This window comes from Paramormyrops kingsleyae, chromosome 22 (assembly GCF_048594095.1).
Source record: "Paramormyrops kingsleyae isolate MSU_618 chromosome 22, PKINGS_0.4, whole genome shotgun sequence".
Classification (NCBI taxonomy): domain Eukaryota; kingdom Metazoa; phylum Chordata; class Actinopteri; order Osteoglossiformes; family Mormyridae; genus Paramormyrops; species Paramormyrops kingsleyae.
The window spans coordinates 11,641,451-11,660,427 of NC_132818.1; the positions used below are offsets into that span (position 1 = coordinate 11,641,451).

At 48.5% G+C, this 18,977-nt stretch overlaps 1 protein-coding gene and 1 long non-coding RNA gene across 10 annotated transcripts in view; one reads left to right on the forward strand and one right to left on the reverse strand.

Moving 5' to 3' along the window:
- The window catches only part of LOC111836930 (voltage-gated potassium channel KCNC1-like), a 58,543-nt gene extending 42,263 nt beyond the window's left edge, over window positions 1–16,280 (reverse strand). For all 8 annotated transcript variants that reach the window (XM_023798625.2, XM_023798630.2, XM_023798624.2 and 5 more), the window contains exons 1-2: window positions 15,460–16,280; window positions 3,414–4,096 (exon numbers count right to left, since the gene is read on the reverse strand). In XM_023798625.2, the coding sequence (XP_023654393.1) occupies window positions 3,414–4,037 (624 nt within the window). In that variant the 5' untranslated portion in view covers window positions 4,038–4,096; window positions 15,460–16,280. The remainder of the gene's footprint in view (window positions 1–3,413; window positions 4,097–15,459) is intronic.
- Window positions 7,403–17,631, forward strand: LOC111836932 (uncharacterized). 2 transcript variants are annotated; one of them, XR_002836523.2, is made up of 4 exons: window positions 7,403–7,541; window positions 7,655–7,814; window positions 9,459–9,539; window positions 17,195–17,631. It is a non-coding gene; the product is annotated as an uncharacterized lncRNA (long non-coding RNA). The 2 variants fall into 2 exon arrangements; XR_002836524.2 differs by lacking the exon at window positions 9,459–9,539.
- Window positions 17,632–18,977: the final 1,346 nt, after the last annotated feature.

The following is an 18,977-nucleotide window of genomic DNA, read 5'->3' on the forward strand; positions in this document are numbered from 1 at the left end:
ACAGAAGCTAATTAAAAATCATTCGGCATGTATGTCCCTCACATAACCTCATAAAGATCCATTCAGTAGCTGAGTCACTCACAGAACCCAATAAAGAACCATTCAGTAGCTGCATCACTCACAGAACCTTATAATGATCCGTTCAGCAGCTATATCACTCACAGAACATTTTCATGATCTGTTCAGCAGCTGTCACTCACAGAACTTTACCATGATCTGTTTAACAGCTGCATCATTCATAGAATCTTATAAATATCCATTCAGCAACATAGTCATTCACAGAATCCTACAAAGAACCATTTAGCAGCTACATCACCCATAGAACCATATACGCATTCATTCTGCAGCTGCATCACTCACAGAACCTTTTGCAGGTGACTCAGTCATCAGGTAGGTAGACAAATTTGAACACAGACAGACATAAGCCTGAACAAAGAGATAGGAGGACACGTGGACACATAACCTGAACACAGGCAAGCAGGCCAAAATGTGGGTTTATGAACCTGAATATAGACAGACAAACGGATCAATGTACACAAGCACAGGCAGACATATGGGTATAAATGTCTCACCACAGAATCTGTCCATAGATCAAGTAAGTACAAATTCACTTAAACAACCAATTCAATTAAAGTGTGATTCTGTGAAACTCAACGAGTACCTACTCTACACTAGATACATCTTCATACAAATTAATGTAAATTTATGCACACACATAACCATACACAGAAATCATAAATACTAATACATATGGATACTGGGGGCAGTGTGTGGTTCTGGGAGTTAAAGATTATCTGGAAGGTCATGGGTTCATAATTCTTTGGATAGCAGGGTAAACTTAGGATAAAATAAATAAATGTAAAGGTAATCTACATGAATACACATAATGCAAACATTCACAGTCACTCATAAACATGCGTACACACATTTAAATACAGTTATATTTTACACAGGTTTCCATTTATTGATCGACCGATTAATTTCCAGTCTGCTGATTATCTGAGAATCGCTTAACTGCAGCAGTGTGTATGAAGACTAAAAATGTTTACATAGCAGAAAGGGTACTATGTGGCATACAAACATATTCCCCAGACGCTGCACTTCATGCAGGCTGCGGGAAAATTCAAACAAAGAAGCAGAAAACCCTCACGAGTGGCTCTTTCAGATGCGCTAGACAGACAAATGAATAGGCCGACAGAGACGTATAGATTAATCAATAAACGGATACGAACACACAGCTTGCAAAGATCAGCAAAAAGGGGGGAGGAAAAGGTGACCCCATCCAATATTTTCATGGCATTTATCCCCGATCGAAGAACGGGAGAGGAGCGCAGAGCGACGAGCCGCCTCCCTCTCCCCCTTTCCTGCAGCAAAGAGCAGCGCGCCGCCAGCCGGCAGCTCAGCGCAACGCACCGCAGTGCTGCGCTATAGCACAGGCGGGCGGCGGAGGCTGCTTCCCACCGCGCCGGCCGCCGGCACACGCATCATACCGCAGGACCTGCTGAACGCATGAAATCCGCGATGAGGACGATTCGTACGGAGCGACGCCGGCCCTGCATCTTATTAAAATGCTCTGCACAGAGACTTACGTCATTAGTAGCGCAGATCTATAATCCGCCTTTTAGAAAGCTGCGATATGCCATCGGTACAGCACTGAATCTTCGCACTGTCCGTGTACTGAGCTATCGGCAGAGCTGCACATACAGCTCTCCCCAGTCTCTGCGTCTCAAACCTTAAGTACTACTCATTAACTTTAAGGTTTCGATGTTAGAAAATGTAATCTAAATGCGGAGGTCCTGGACCCTCCATTACGGAACATCCCTACGCCAGACGGAGGGGGAGGAGGTTGCATCCCTCAAGCCTTCAACGGCGGAACGACTGCTATGATATATAGGATAAGTGAAGGGGACGGGGTCGCGGCGTCCTTCTGTCTCCTTTTCTGCCGGAGCGAGTCGGACAGGCTTGGCTCCGCTTCCACGTTTCTCTGTTTTATTTAATTACCCTGAACACGTCCGTACCGCTAAAATGATAAAAGGCAATGCGGCTCTTCCTTCCGACGTCAGCGGTGTCCCGGACATATAGCGGCTCCATCAGGAAAAATGTTTGTTATACAAGAAAGAAGGTAAACGTGCAGTCAGAAGTGACAGCATCACAGCGTTTGTCAAACCCCATATGCCGACCTATACTGCACAGAAAGCTGGAAAACTGCCCGAAAGAGCCTCGATTAACCTGAAAGGGCAGAAAAAGATACGTGAATGGAGATGGGATACCCAGAAAGTTAGACGGGAACATGCGGAATTGCCCTTGACATCCTGTATAATGAGCAGTGTGACATTAAAACGTCAGCTTACACGGCTGCTTAGCAAAATAATGTTAAACACTTAATCAGTGCAGACATACTGAAGCTTATTGTGACCTGATTTCTTATTGCATGGTGTATGTAAGACTGCGGTGGAGCTGTGTGTGTGCGCGTGCGTGCATGTGTGTGTGTGTGTGAGTGCGTGTGGAAACCCTAACCGCGCACCAGCCGTCGTCTGTTTGCACACTGCGTTTGATGAGCCGCCGAAAGACAAACTCTGCAATTGATACACAGAAAAACGTGCAATTTCGCTGAACACACAGAGCACAGGGTATATGTTTGTTGATTAGAAACGGCGTGCTTAGTCAGACATATTAACCCGATGGGCTGCGTGCGGTGCGCGCGACGGGGAAAGTGTAAAGGACATTGGAAAGGGGCACATTCACAGCGGCCTCATCCGCAGGGAGATGGATGCTGGATTGCAGGTGTAATAACCAGACTTGTCGGGATATGAAACAAATAAGGCGCCGTTTCACACAAACACCCCTTCCCTTAGAAAAAAAACAATAAAAATGGAACTAACCGAGCAAGGTTTAATAGTGAATAGCAAGGTTAAACGCATTGCATCTACCCACAGATGCAGAAATTGGGAAATCCTCTAAAATAAGGAGCTGCAGCCAGGCAGTGACAACGGGACGAGTGGGCAGGATCAGGCGCTAACAGGCAGAAAGTGGGGGATGCGTAGAGGAATGTGCACGGTGTCATTAACTGTGTCACACTGGCGGTTTAGACTGAACACACAGAAAAACAAGAGAACGCTAAGACGGCTCAAACGAAGCTGCTCGTCATGTTCACATTAGATAACTGGATGTATAAGAAAGGACAGCTCTTTAAAACTACGAAGATGCGGAAAAACTTCCTTTCATTGTGACCCATTCAGGACGTTATTCAACACCAACCGTAGGTCACAATAACAGTAACAAAACCTCAGCCGAGTAAAACTTGCCGAGTACGGGTGACAAGGTAAAAGTCTGCAATGCCCACATTCAGCCATGCGCGGTCTTAAGTCATTATCAATGTCAGTAGTAAGGGGTACAGCTTCATGGAGACTCACCCGAGCGTATTTGGATGAATAGGGATCCTCAAAGAGTGCCCAAATGCGCGGCTGCCATACACGCCACCAGCTGGCTTTCCTGCCATCCTCCTGCAGGCACAGTCTCTTCAGGTCTCCATCCGCGCCCCCCGTCAATGCAGGGTCGTCTTCGGGAGGGTCCGGCTCGGGGGTCTCGAAGCTGTCCAGCGCCTCCTCCGCGTCCCGGTGCTGCCGGTAATTCATCCAGCAGCACGCCTCCACGTCTGTCTCGTCGATGCCCCAGAAAGCCAGCTCCTCCTCGAAGAGCGGCCCGCATACGTCGCTGGGACAGTGCAGCTTCCCGGTACGATAATAGTTGAGGATGAAGGCGAAGGTGTTAGGGTGGCGATCAAAGAAAAACTCGTCGGATTTCGGGTCATAGTCAAAGTTGCTGTACGCATCCGGCTCGGTGAGCCACGATAATCGGGTACCGGGCAGCGTCTTCAGGGTGCTGCGGTAGGTTTCGTGTCGCACACCCCCGCAGTTTATCACAATTTTCTCGCTGTCTGACGGGCAAGTCATGTCTGCACTGTAACATGCTTTGTTGGCCGACTTGTTCCCCCCCTTGCGCCCTTTGAAAGAGGAGACACACACTGAACTGAGCATAGGGGACCGGGGGGAGGGAGAGGAGGAGAGAGAGAAGGCAGGGAGGTGGGGGGTGGAGTCTGCGGAGAGAGGGAGAGATGGGGGAGAGAAATGAGTACAACGGGACGGACACTGCTCTAATATTATGACAAAGTTTACAATGAACCCAATTATAACTGCATGTACACTTTAGCCATAGTCCCGCTCTGTAGTTTATTATATTATGCCTTTATTATAAGGTAAAATTAATATACCAAATGGGTAATTATGCCAAAAAAGAAGACAGCTTTGTTATTACAGAATTGAAATCCACACATAAGTATGTATCATAAAAACTATCGCAGTCAACACCCAAATACCAGTACTGAGTACTGATACCCGGAGAAGGTTAATACTCAATTACTATGCGGCTTCTGATAATCACTGCATAGATAGTGAGAGTACGACTTAGGGCAACGTTTATGATAATTATCTGAAGTTGATTAGAAAGAAACAACAGCGAATGACGTTTCATTTATTATTTGCAGAGTGCCGAGTGAGGAAACTTCCTAGAGTGTATTCGCGCTGTTTCAGACGGACAGATACGGATAGCCGCTCTCTGCGCTCGTCATTGCCTCAGTCGCTTACTTCAGCGAGGCCACAGGGAGATGGACGGAGCTGTGCTACACTCCACCCCCTACTCCCCCCTATCCCTTTTCGCTCTCCTCCCTCTCCTCGCTCATCCATTGGGAGAGAAAGAAACAGAGCGAGTACCTCAAGCAGAACCATTATTTGCTGAGCTCCACAAAATGGGGAGGTAAGACTGCAGAGCGATGGTGCTTCTCCCCGCTCTGCTCGCTCCCTCCTCCTCTCCCCGCCTCCTCCCCTTTCTTACACCACCTTCCCTTGCATTTTACTCTTTTTCCCTCCTCCTGTTTAGTGCTGTCTTAATATATATTTACTGGTAACCACAGCAGCAGACCAAGAATAGCCCATTAACACTGACCCACATTGACAGTGTGTACTGAACACGCAGAGGACACTGACACAGAGTGTATGTACTGAACACACAGAGGACATGGACAGTCAATGCATATACTGAACACACAGAAGACACTGACACAAAATGTATGTACTTAACACACTGAGGGCACTGATGCTGTGTACATACTGAACAACTAGAGAATACTGATACAGAGTGTCTGTGCTGAACACACAAAGGAGAGTGACACAGAGTGTATCTACTGAACACAGAGAGAACACGGACACAGAGTGCATGTACTAAACACACAGAGAACATGGATGGTGGGCGCATGTATTGTATGTACTAAACAAGCAGAGGGACACTGACACAGATTGTATATACTGAGCATACAGAAGACAAAGACACAAAGTGTAGGTACTGAACACACAGAGGACACTGATGCTGAGTGAAGACAGTGTATTGAACATGCAGAGGACACTGACACAGATTGTATATACTGAGCATACAGAAGACAAAGACACAAAGTGTAGGTACTGAACACACAGAGGACACTGATGCTGAGTGAAGACACAGTGTATTAAACATGCAGAGGACACTGACACAGATTGTATATACTGAGCATACAGAAGACAAAGACACAAAGTGTAGGTACTGAACACACAGAGGACACTGATGCTGAGTGAAGACACAGTGTATTGAACATGCAGAGGACACTGACACAGAGTGTATGTACTGATCATAAAGAGGACACTGACGTATGTATGTATTGGATGTATGTACTGAAGTGAACACAGTTAATTAATACTGAGCTTATGTACTGAACACTCAGAGGACAGAAATTGAGTGCATTAACACTGAGTGTATGTACTGAACACAGAACATCAACACAGAGTGTATTATTGAACACATAGAGGACATTACCACTGAGTATATGTACTGAACACATAGAGGACACAGATGCTGAGTATATATACTGCACAAAGAGCATATTAACACAGTGAATATACTAAACACACATAGAGGACATTAAACTGAGTGTACGTCCTGAGTACAAAGAGGTCATTAACACAGAGCACATGTCCTGAGCATAAAGAGGGTATTAACAAAGAGTGTATGTTTTGAGCATATAGAGGGCAATAACACAAAGTGTATGTACTGAACACATAGAGGACATTAACACCGAAAATATGTCCTGAGCACATAGAGGACATTAACACTGGGTGCATTAACGCTGATTAGCTGGCTGCATGTCCTGGGAAGGTGAATGGTTTTTGCTGCAGCAGGAGTGCTCTCTCTTTGTCCTCGCAGTGCAGAGTCAGAGTTTTAATGCTTTAAAGGGCCGGTCAGTCAAGACGCTGTGCACCCGCCTACCCCCTTGCCTGCCTGCCTGTCCATTTGCTTGCCTAACTGCTCACCCGCTTGCCTGCCTGCCTGCCTCCCCCCTAGTATGCCTGCTTGCTTGCCTGCCCACCTGTCCGACTGCCCACCAGTCAATTTGCCCGCCTGCCCACTTACTTGCCTACCTGCCCACCCGCCTGCCCCCTTGCCCATGTGCCAGCCTGTCTGTCCACTTTCCCTCCTGCCTGCTTGCCTGTCTGCCTGCCCAATTGCCCTCCTACCTGCTTCCTTGTGTGCATGCCCGCTTGATTGCTTTCCTGCTTGTCCGAATGCCTGCTTGCTTGCCCACCTGCCTGCTTGTTCACCTGCCTACCCACCCAACTGCCTGCCCACTTGCCCACCTGACTGCCCGCTTACCTGCCTGCATGCATGCCCACCCACCAGCTTACCCGCCTGCCTGTATACTTACTTGCTCACCTGCATACCCACTTGCCCACCTGCCTGCCCACTTGCCTGCCCGCTTGCCCATCTCCCTGCTTGCTCACCTGCATGCTCGTTTGCCCTCCTGCCTGCTTGTCCACCTGCCTGCCTGCTTGCCAGCTGCTCGCTTGCCTGCCTGCTCATTTGCCCACCCACCTGCCTGCTTGCCCACTTGCCCGTATGCCTGTTTGCTTGCCTACCCACTTGCCCACTTGCCCACCTGCCTGCCCACTTGCTTGCCTGCTCGCCTAACCCCCTCCCTGCCCTCCTGCTCGTTTGCCCACCTGCCTGCCCACTTGCCCCCTGCCTGCCCACTTGCCCCCTGCCTGTCCACTTGTCCGCCTGTCTGCCCACTTGACTGCCCGCTTGCCTGCCTGTTTGCCCACCTGCCCGCCTGCTCTTAAGCTTCTTCTGTTTGCCCCATTCACAGTTACACCCCCATGTACCGCATAACAGGATCAGGTTTCACTGAACGAATCAGCACTCTCTCTCCCTCTCTCCCTCCCTCCCTCGACCCTCTCCCCCTCCCTCCCTCCCTCCCTTTCTCTCTCCCTTGCTTCCTGTCTCTCTCCCACTCCCTCCCTCCCTTCATCTCTCTCTCTCTCTCTCTCTCTCTCTCACACACACACACATACGCACACATACATTTTTCCTTGCTCTGCTTTTCTGTACTTTCTGCCGACCTGCTTACTCTCCACCTTCTCCTCTCCCTTCCTCTTCCCCAGCACCTTTTTTCATTGTGGGTGAGGCTGATCTCTCCATCTCTATATGCATCCTTCTCTCTTTTCTTTATGTCTGTGTTACATCGTCCTGTCTAACATCCGTCTTTGCCCTCTGTTCCCGCTCTGCTGTCCAGTGTGGTAAACTCTCCGCTCTGGCTGTGTCCCACAACTGCCGTGTCCTGCTCCTCGCTTTCCTCACAGAACACAGAGGACGGACACAAGGATGCTCCGTAATGCAGAGGAAGAGGCCAGCGGTCCTGGATGCTGACCCAGGTGACACACACTCTGCAGAAGGTGAGTCTACTGCGGTGTGTGTGCTTGCTGATTGGATGTTCAGTGTATTCAGCCTTAATCAGCGTGTTGGGGGGGGGGGGGGGGGCAAAGTACTGTCTAGCTCTGAGTGGGGGGTGGTCTCAAGTGTGAGAACAAGAAAGTTGCTTGAGAAGGAAAGGGAGCTGATACAGAAAAGCTGAGGACATTGAAAGAAATACAAGATCCGGGCATGAGATGCAGCGAAAGCGCAGCATTTTCAGCTTCTTTATACAGATGGAGAGCAGAGCAGGGAGACACCCCCAGGGGTGCTGGGGTAAAGCAGGTCGTGCAGAATTCAGCACCACGGACAGCGTGCTCACTATGCTGCACTGCCTGCACACACGCTCACTGACCTGCTCTGCTGCACTGCCTGCACACACACTCACTGACCTGCTCTGCTGCACTGCCTGCACACACACTCACTGACCTGCTCTGCTGCACTGCCTGCACACACACTCACTGACCTGCTCTGCTGCACTGCCTGCATGCACACTCACTGACCTGCTCTGCTGCACTGCCTGCACACACACTCACTGACCTGCTCTGCTGCACTGCCTGCATGCACACTCACTGACCTGCTCTGCTGCACTGCCTGCACACACACTCACTGACCTGCTCTGCTGCACTGCCTGCACACACACTCACTGACCTGCTCTGCTGCACTGCCTGCATGCACACCGACTGACCCGCTCTGCTGCGCTCTGCATGTACGCACACTGACCCACTCTCCTGCGCTGCCTGCATGCACACCGACTGACCCGCTCTGCTGCGCTGCCTGCACACACACTGACTGATACTTTCATGCATGCTGGGGCGCAGAGCTGACCTCAAGGTGGGAAGAGCAACCATTTACGTTGTTGCATCTCAAAACATTAATGCACCTTAAACACAGCTTGAGGTTAAAAAAACAAAAGGAGATGAGAAGAATGGAACAAAAAAAAAGAACAAATAGGATGAGACCATAGAAAGACATACTGCATCACTATTCAATTGAGCATCCCAGCACTAACACTGTACTGCTGCCCATTAAAGTGTGTATTCCAGCATTCACACTGCATCACTGTGTATTTAAGAGTGTGTCTCAGCACTAACACTGCAGCACTGTGTATTTAAGTGTGTATCCCAGCACTAACACTGTACTGCTGCGCATATAAGTATGTATGCATCATTATTCATTTAAGTGTGATTCCCAGCACAAACACTGCATCACTGTTAATTTAGGTGTCCATCCTAGCACTAACACTCCATTGTTGTTCATTTAAGTGTATCCCAGCAGTACTACTACATCACTGTTGATTTAAGTGTGTATCCCAGCTCTAAAACGGCATTGTTGTTTAAGTACGTATCGCAGCATTAACACTGCATCACTGTGTATTTATGCGAGTATCCCAGCAATTGCACTGTATGACTATTAATTTAAGTGTGTATCCCAGCACTAACACTGCATCGTTATTCATTTACGTGTGCATCCCAGCAGTAATACTGCATCACAGTGCATTTAAGTGTGTTTACCGGCATGAACACTGCATCACTGTTCATTTAAATGTAGATTTCAGCACTAAGAATGCATCATTGTGTATTTAAGTGTGTATCCCAGCATTAATGCTGCATTGTTGTTCATTTCAGTGTGTATGCCAGCAGTATCACTGCATTGCTGTCCATTTCAGTGTGTATCCCAGCACAAACATGGCATCTCTGTTCATTTAGGTATGTATCCCTTCAGTAATACTGCATTGATGTTCATTTAAGTTTATGTCCCAGCACAAAAACAGTATCGTTTGCCATTTAAGTGTGCATCGCAGCACCTGCATTGCATCCCTGTTAATTAAATTCTGTATTTCAGCATTAACACTACATCACTGTGTATTTAAGTGTGTTTCTCAGCATCACTGTGCATTTTAGTGTGTATCCCAGCAAAAACAAGGCATCACTGTTCATATAAGTGTGAATCCCTGCACTAACACTGCATTGCTGTGCGTTTAAGTGTGTTTCCCAGCACTATCACTGCATCACTGGACATTTAAGTGCGTATCACAGCACTATCACTGCATCACTGCACATTTAAGTGCATATCGCAGCACTATCACTGCATCACTATGCGCATTACTGCTTGCATACTGGAACCTGGCTGTACCCAACCCGTACCCTAAACAGACACTAATTACAGCACCGTTACAGTTCGTTTTGATTTTCTACTGCAGAAAGTCAGCTTAGTAAAGGCATTGCTGGGTTTGGAGAGTTACAGTGACATTAAACTAAAGAGGAGGTTAGAAATTTTCAAGTTCCGAGTTATCAGGAATGCATCAATATATCGTGAAGTGCAATACTACTAATAATGAATAATATATAAATAATATGCCATTTGTTCCTTCAGCTAATCCAAATCCATATCGATGGAGATCACTGCTATCTCCTTGCAATTCAACCAATCAAATGGTGGTGACATAACCAGTACAGGTTAGTCACACTCTCGGTCCTGCTGGTAAGCAGGGCCTACCAGCTCAGGTATGCCTCGAATAATTTACTATGGAAAACTCTTCACAGTATGGCTTAGGTATGGCTTGGTTCTTGGAGGCAGTGGAAATGAGCCATAAGTGTGTATCCCAGCACTACCACTGCATCACTGTCAAATGGACAGTAGTGTAATGTTAGTGTTAGGATATACACTTAGATGCACAATTATGCAGTGTTAGTGTTGGGTACATAGTTAAATTAATAGCACTTCATTGTAAGTGCTGGGATGAACACTTAAATTAAGCTTGCAGGTTGATCAGTATATGTAACCTCTTCTTCACAGGAGAAATTCTAGGCTACAGAATTTAGTCAATGTCAACCCCTTCCCATATACTGACTAGTCATCTATGCATCTTTATTATACTATACTCAATTATTTTTATTCAATACTATTTACCTGTAAAAATACATATTTTAAAAATTTTATTGAAGAATTAATTTGTGCTCAGTATCAGTAAACCATTTCTGAAGCTCCATGAATATGCATCCATCACTGTCCTGTTAGCTGAAAAGACTGATGGTAGAAAGAGGGAGGGAAGAGAGGACAGGGGAAATAAAGAGGAACTGGGAAAGGACAGGAAGTGTACAGTGAAGGCTCTCTCTCTCTCTCACACACACACACACACACTCTCGGAGACAGTAAGGGAGGATGAAGCCATGAGATTAAACTGATGGAAGAAATCTCATGCATGCCACTCTATTAGCATTAGCATTGGCTATGCACCAGGGGCAGGGGGGTGGGATTATTAGAGGAAATGATGCTGAAGTAAAAGACGACATGGGAGGGGACAGCAATAAATTGGGAGGTTTGCTGACTGAGCAGAAAAGGCTTTAGCAGTTGGCAGTAAAGAAAAAAAGCTTCACTGATTCCCTGATTTTGCGTGTGTGTGTGTGTGTGTGTGTGTGAGAGAGAGAGAGAGAGCTAGAGGAGGAATGACTGAGCAGGAGGAAGGAATCAAAGGAGGAGGTGTTAGGAAAGATGACAGGACTGTGAGGAAGGAGGCAGAAAATGACAGGAATAGGGGAAGAACAGTGGGGAGAACTAGTTAGGGCATGAGGAGAGCTCAGTTCAGAGGGTACAACATGAGGGAGTAAACACAGAGTATTGGGGGGGCAGCATATAGGAGAAGACACAGCATACAAGGGGAGAAACAGAGCAAGGGGGAGACACAGGGTACAGGGGGAGACACAGAGCAAGGGGGAGACACAGGGTACAGGGGGAGACACAGTGTAAGGGGGAGAAACAGCATACAGGGGGAGACACAGGGTACAGGGGGAGACACAGTGTAAGGGGGAGACACGGGGAACAGGGGGAGAAACAGCATACAGGGGGAGACACAGGGTACAGGGGGAGACACAGTGTAAGGGGGAGACACAGGGAACAGGGGGAGAAACAGACTATACAGGGGGAGACACAGTGTAAGGGGGAGACACAGTGTAAGGGGGAGACACGGGGAACAGGGGGAGAAACAAAGTACGGGGGAGACAGCATACAGCGGGAGACACAGCATGGGGGGAACAGTATAAGGGGAGACACAGCATACGGGGGGAGACACAGCATACGGGGGGAGACACAGCATACAGGGGGAGACACAGCATACGGGGGGAGACACAGCATATGGGGGGAGACACAGCATAGAGGGGAGACACAGCATATGGGGGGAGACACAGCATAGGTGGGAGACACAGTATATGAGGAGAGAAACAGCAAACAGGGGAGACACAGTATATAGGGGAGACACAGCGTATGGGGGAGATACAGTGTAAGGGGGAGACACAGGGAACAGGGGGAGAAACAAAGTAAGGGGGAGACACAGCATACAGCGGGAGACACAGCATGGGGGGGAACAGTATAAGGGGAGACACAGCATATGGGGGGAGACACAGCATAGGGGGGAGACACAGTATATGAGGAGAGAAACAGCAAACAAGGGAGACACAGCATATGGGGGAGACACAGTGTATTGGGAAAACGCAGCAAGACACAGCATATGGTGGAGACACAGAGTATGGGGGAGACAGTGTATGGGAGGAGACACAGCATATGGGGAGACACAGAGTATGGGGCGAGAGAGTGTAAAGAGGAAAACACAGCATACGAGGGAGACATAGTGTTTGGGGAGACATGGCATATGGGAGAAACACAGCCTTTAGGGGGAAACAGCACACGGGGGGAGACACAGAATACAGGGGAGACACAGCATGTTGGGGAGACATGGCATATGGGAGCAACACAGCATACGGAGGGAGACACAGCATACGGGGGTGACAGAACCTACAGGGGAGACCAAGCAAGTGGGGGGAGACACAACATACGGGGGTGACACAGCATATGAGGGAGACACAGCATAGAGGAGAGACACAGAGCATTGGGGTGACACAGTGTATGGGGAAGACAGCGAGACACAGCCTATTGGGAGAAACAGAGCGTATGGGTGGAGACACAAAATTTAGGGGAGACACAGCATCCAGGAAAGATACAGAGTTTTGGGGTGACACAGAGTACAGGGAAGACACAGCGTATGGGGGGAGACACAGCATAGGGAGAAGACAGTGTATGGGAGGAGACAGCATACAGGGAGATGCAGAGTATGAGGGAGACACAGCATACGGGGGAGACACAGTGTATGGGGCAAGATAGTGTAAAGTGGAAAACACAGCATATGAGGGAGACACAGCATATGAGGGAGACACAGTTTATGGGGGGAGATATTGCATATGCGAGAGACACAGCCTATGAGGAGAGATACAGCGTATGGGGGAGAGACACAGCATAGGGAGGAGACAGCATACAGGGAGATACAGTGTATGAGGGAGACACAGCATACGGGGGAGACACAGTGTATGGGGCAAGACAGTGTAAAGAGGAAAGCACAGCATATGGGAGAGACTCATCCTATGGGGGGGAGACACAGCATACAGGGGAAGACACAGCATAAGGGGAGAGATAAAGCGTATGGGGGGGGGGGGCACAGCATAAGTCGGGGAGACACAGCGTATGGGGGGAGACACAGCATATGGGGAAACACAGCATATGAGGGGAGACATAGCAAACGGTGGGAGACACAGCATATGAGGGAGAAACAGCTGTATGGGGTGTTTTGGGGTGAGACAGGGTACACAGGGTATTAAAACATTCTATATGAACATAAAACAGGGTAATTATGGAATGGGGGCTATTAACAGAGGGAGAGCATCGAGAAAGTGAAAGATGGCCTGACAACAGAAGAAGGAGCAGCAAATGACAGCATGTGATGAGGGTACAGAGGGTAAAAAAAGACAAGACACACAGCATGTCCTTCACACTGCAGCTGGCCTGCCTGTTCGCCATGCTCACTGGCCAGCCCAGTGCAGCACACTCACTCTCATTGTGGTGCTATGGAGACACCTAGAGACCACACCCGGTACTGCAGACACCTGAAACGCTGCAGTGTGCCCCTCCCTTCAGCATGGCCGAGCTCCTGTGTCCATCTGTGCCAGTCCATCTGGCCGACCCTTCCTCGTGCTGATTCAGCCTCTTAATTTTCTAATTTGGGTGTCCCTCACGCACCGCTGGCTTGTGCGTGGTGCTGCACGACATACGCACTGCATAAACCACATCGCACTGTCTCACTGCAGGGCCCCCACATGCCGCCGGACCTCCATCGTCCACAGGAAAAACACACGACGTCAGACACATACTTGCATGTGTCATGTGATCAGGGCCTGAGGGAACCAGAAGAAATTAACACGAAGAGCAAACGCGAACGAGGCTAAAGGAAAGGAAGGCAGCGTGGAACCAGCAGGCTGCTGGGACTGGGACGGCCATTTCCGCTTCTTAAGATAGCTTCACCCATCCACAGCTCCCCCTGGTTCCTGTCTCTCCTGTTAAATTCCAATTTATAAAAGTGCCCTTTCTGGTTAATTACCATCTCTTTATAGTCTCCTGTTAAGTGCAGAGGGAATACAGAAAGAGAGAGAAAGAGAAAGAAAGAACAAAAGAAAGAATAGGCAATAACTGTGTTAACCCAGTCACATAATGTGAGAAGTTAGGGGGAGACACGGGGCAGGTGGGGAGTGCAGGCGGGGAGGCGGAGGGCAGGCAGGGAGGTGGAGGGCAGGCGGGGGCAGTGCCCCAAGTAAGAGCATGAAGGGGAGACACAGGAGAAGGAGAATTATGGGGAAGCGAGCGACAGACAACATCAGGACCGGAAAGGCACGGGGATGCAGGCAGGAAGTGAGGGTGACCAGACAGTAAGTTGCAATGAAAGAAGGAAAGGCAGAAAACGAAGGTGGACAGCCGGAAGGGAGCATGTCCAAAGGCAGTGCGGTCCACAGGACTGGCAGCAGCCGCAGTTTGAAACAGAGGCAGCGGGAGAGGGTGAGAAAACAACTGATTCACTTTAAAAGGGAATGAGCAACATACTGGCATCCTGCCTGGGCTGCCCCCATGACCCTGACTTGGGTAGGCCATAACAAGATGGATGGGTGGATGGATGGATGAATGGATGGAGATACTGGTTCTGTTAAAGGTATATTGTCAGCAAGCAGCAAGGAGCCGATGCTGAAAACTTTAACTTCATTACCAACTCTGACATCATTCAGTGTCAGAAAGTGGAAATCTGGGGCAGTTTGTCCTCCTAAAAGTGGGGGTGTCATTTCTATGGTGCTTCTTTCTACAAAAACCTAGAGGCAGAGATTCGTGAGAGAAAGAGGAGTTAGAGATACACAAGGGAATGCAAACAGACAAAGGAAAAGGTGGAGAGACAGAGCGACGGATCAAAGAGAGACAGATAGGCAGACGGCGTGGTGGCCGCCCGACGCAGTCGCTCTCTCCCTCTATCCTCCCCTCACATGTAAAGCGTCCCGCCCGCCCGTCGCGCTCCCTCTCGCCACTCCTTGCCCACCCCCCATCTGTCACCATCATCACCGTCCAACCGCACCGCGAGCCTGAATCCCGCACCATGCCGTACTCGGCTCAGCACTCGCTGACTGGCTTAAACTGATGTGGACCTATTCCTGCAAATATATCTGTACAGACAGCAACACAAACACAAGTATTCTTGTTTTTTGCCACCTAATCACAAGACACCTACTACACAAAGCGTGCACACACACCTATCTGAATACTTACTTGCCTTGTGTCGGGCTGAGTGTGGGTACAGTGTGTGTGTACAAGGACACACACATCAACACACTAGCACAGTGCTGATTGTTGGTTTCTATAACCAGACTATAGTCCCTCTTTTATCTTCGGAACTCTTGTCACCTGAAGTCAATAACGGATATTCTCTGTTTTTGATTTTACTATCACCGGCAATAATATTTTAATATTTCAATAACCGTACTGTGCTCATAGTCCACTATATGCGTTATATTGCTCCTTTCCTTCTGTGTAATTCAGCGGCCGTGCCTGGTTTAACAACATAGGCACATTTTTAACATTAACCCCCTCTGCCACTTCTAAACCTCCATCGCTGCCATCGTTCTTTTGTCTTTAAATTGACTGCCTCCGGTCTCTTTCTATGTACGCCCCCTCCAGCGTTACCCTGGACGAACTAGGAGCCCCCCACCCTTCACCAGCTACCGACACGCACGTTTTTTTTTTCTCCAAGTTTTGCACCTTTTCTTCTTAAAACGCAGCGGCTCTTGCTTTTCTCCCAGTTGCTAGTTTTTCCTGCGGTTCAGATGACGGTCGCCCTTGCTGTCTTACGATTCACGGCGCTCCAGCCGCCGGTGCGGTGTCTGCGCTTCCCAAACCTCTTGGGTGTCTTTATATGTTTTCGTGCACAAACTACACGTCCTGCTTCGCGACTCCTCCGTTTTTAAACTGGGATTCCCTTGCTGCCGGTTCCTGGTTTGACTGGGATTCCCACGCCGCGCTTTCCTGATTTATACTGGGATCCCTCAGCTGTCTGTCGATTCACGGTGTGGCGGAGTGCGGTCTGCTGATCTGTGTGAAGGAGAAGGTGTCTCCCCCGTCCAACCCCACCCCACCCCGCACTCTGACTCATTTTCAGCCGCCGATACGGCAGCAGTGACCTACAATGTGTAATCGTGTGTGCTGTTGACACATGTTCCATCATATGGTATACACACGTACTGTATAGGAAACACCTATGCGTGTGATGTGTTCTTGAAATTATCCATTTCACTTGTGCGATTGCAAGCATAACTGATAAAAATAGCCGTGATCGATATGGTAGGAATAACAATAGGGGGAAAGCAATGTGGGTCTTTTCGCCTTTATAATCAATGACTCCGTGCTTAATTGATTCCCGCCCCGTTTCCATATGAACTCTGATCGGTCTGTCTGCATGGGCATCGTCGCGGTCAGTTTTGGGCTTCATAGCTTAGGAATGATAAGCCTACGCCAAAATATGATTATTCCCCACTAGAACCAGCTCCGAACTAAAACTAAATAAATGAAAAGCGTAAAGACAGCACCGGTGCTCTGTGGCGACTGCAGTCCCCCGTTGACACCCAGAGGACATAACCCACAGCTAATAGTTATGTGATATCTCATGTGACATTGTAACATTATATATATATATATATATATATATATATATATATATATATATATATATATATATATATATATATATATATAACCCTGGTGAAATCCCGGCATTGCACCCCCTCCCCCCAGAGTCATTGAGCTGGTGCAGTAGCTGCGGTAACGCTGTGCCATGTCACGTGTTCACGGTGGGTGTGCCATGAAGGCGCCTCTGACTTGTAGTTTTATACCAAAACAGCGTGAACATGTCATTCAGCAGTGACCGTACCTGCATTTACTACCATTAAGAAATACGTCGTGCCGTACCTTATATATTTACATTTCCTGTATTTGCCCCCACCCCCTCCAGCTTCCCACTAACTGCCGGAGGGAGGGCAGCGGAAAGAGCACGGCGCAGGTGCGAGAGGACAGCAGAGGGGAAGGAGGGATCCAGGGGGATTCAAAGTCCAGTCAGCCTGATGATGCCCTCCTCAGGGCCTCTGTGCCCCCCGAGTTCCCTGTCCATTCCTTCACAGTGTCCAGGTCAGAGTCCCCGCATGCTGATGAATTCAGCCATTGTGCTGTCAGTCCCATAACCTGTGTATTAAACAGTTCCAATGTGTCCCTGGTCCTCTGTGGTGTCACAGCCAATACCCATAATGTCACAAAGGCCTTTTCAGTTTGTGTTGTGTTGTACTGTATTGTCTGACAATTTGTCTGACGTTTCTTGTACTATGTGTTTGTATCTGTGCACGCAATCAAATTTCCCCTCAGGATCAATAAAGTACGCAAAGATCGATCAATCTACCTAATCTCCATAAAAGCTTTTGTTGACAGGAGTTCATCTCAGGGTCAGTGTAGCTGTTTGTGCTGAATCTCCAAGGTACCGCATGAAGCCATCACTCCCAAAGCCACAGTAGCAGCACCCTGTTCTGCCTGTATTCAGCAGGTTCCAGGGCAGGAATGCCATAACTGTCTCTCCCCTGTAGCAAAGGCATTGGTGGGCTGGAGCTGCCAAAAATGACAAGACACGGTGGGCGGGGCTTTCCATCCTTTGTGTGTCATTGGCTGCGGTCAATGCCTGCCACAGCAAGACCAATGGGAGGGGAGAACTCAGACCTTGTGGCAGGGAAGGTACTATCAGATCTGTGGTCCCCATAAATGAAACGGCGTACTAGTAAAGACATAGAGAAAACAATACAGGTAAGATACATTTCAGTACAGCTCTGGTAAGTGGTTAAGCTGAGATTTACACAATGGTCCCCTTGTGAACAAACATGTGCCCCACACTCCAGTGCTGCTTTCCGGAGGAACATGGATACAAAATGGAGCGTGCTGTCATACAGCAGTGGCTCACTGGGAGTCAATATATGCATCTGCTTCTTGAAAGGATTGGCACACGGCTGTGATGTCTCATTACCCTGTTCTGCTGCTTGGTTTGGAATGAGCAATGTCCTGTTGTGAGATAGCACACAGAACACTTTATTACAATGCTGCCCCCTGGTGGCAAATACCTGCTAAAACACCTGTAATCAGCTTGCTGCGCGATGCGACAAGGAACTTTTATGGTGGACGTCTGATTTCCCTCCTGCTGTCTATATTGTGCTTGGTGGTAATGATCAGAGAATGAAATGAGTCTCCTCTTTAAAAAAAATGAGGGTGCAGGAGCCCCTAGCCCCTCGCCTCACTGGCAGTGCGATTCCATGTCTCAGCAGTGACCCTCCCTGGAATTCCCGGTACTCTGTATTCTGCCTCTCACTGTACAGCTCAGGCAATGTCTTCACAGAGCAACTGTCCCTCTGCTGGATAAGAGAGCCGACATCACAGGCAGAGTATGCTCCCAGCAGCTGATCTCAAATCAGTGTGCAGCAGGTGGGCTTATAAGATACTGAGTCACGGGGCATGTGCTTATCCCACATCAAGACCAAAGAAACCTGCATTAGATATAAGAAAAGCAGACTCTGGATTTGCAAGTTTCTTGTGTAATTACCGCAGTCTCTAAATGACACCTTATTAGGTAATAAGGAGGTTGAAGTCCCGGCTGGGGATGGACATGAAGTGGCGGTGGTGGGAAGCAGGTTGGGGGGCTTGCAGCTGCGGTGGGGACATCGCATCCTGAAGTGAAATGAAACTAAAGGCGCCACATAAAATAT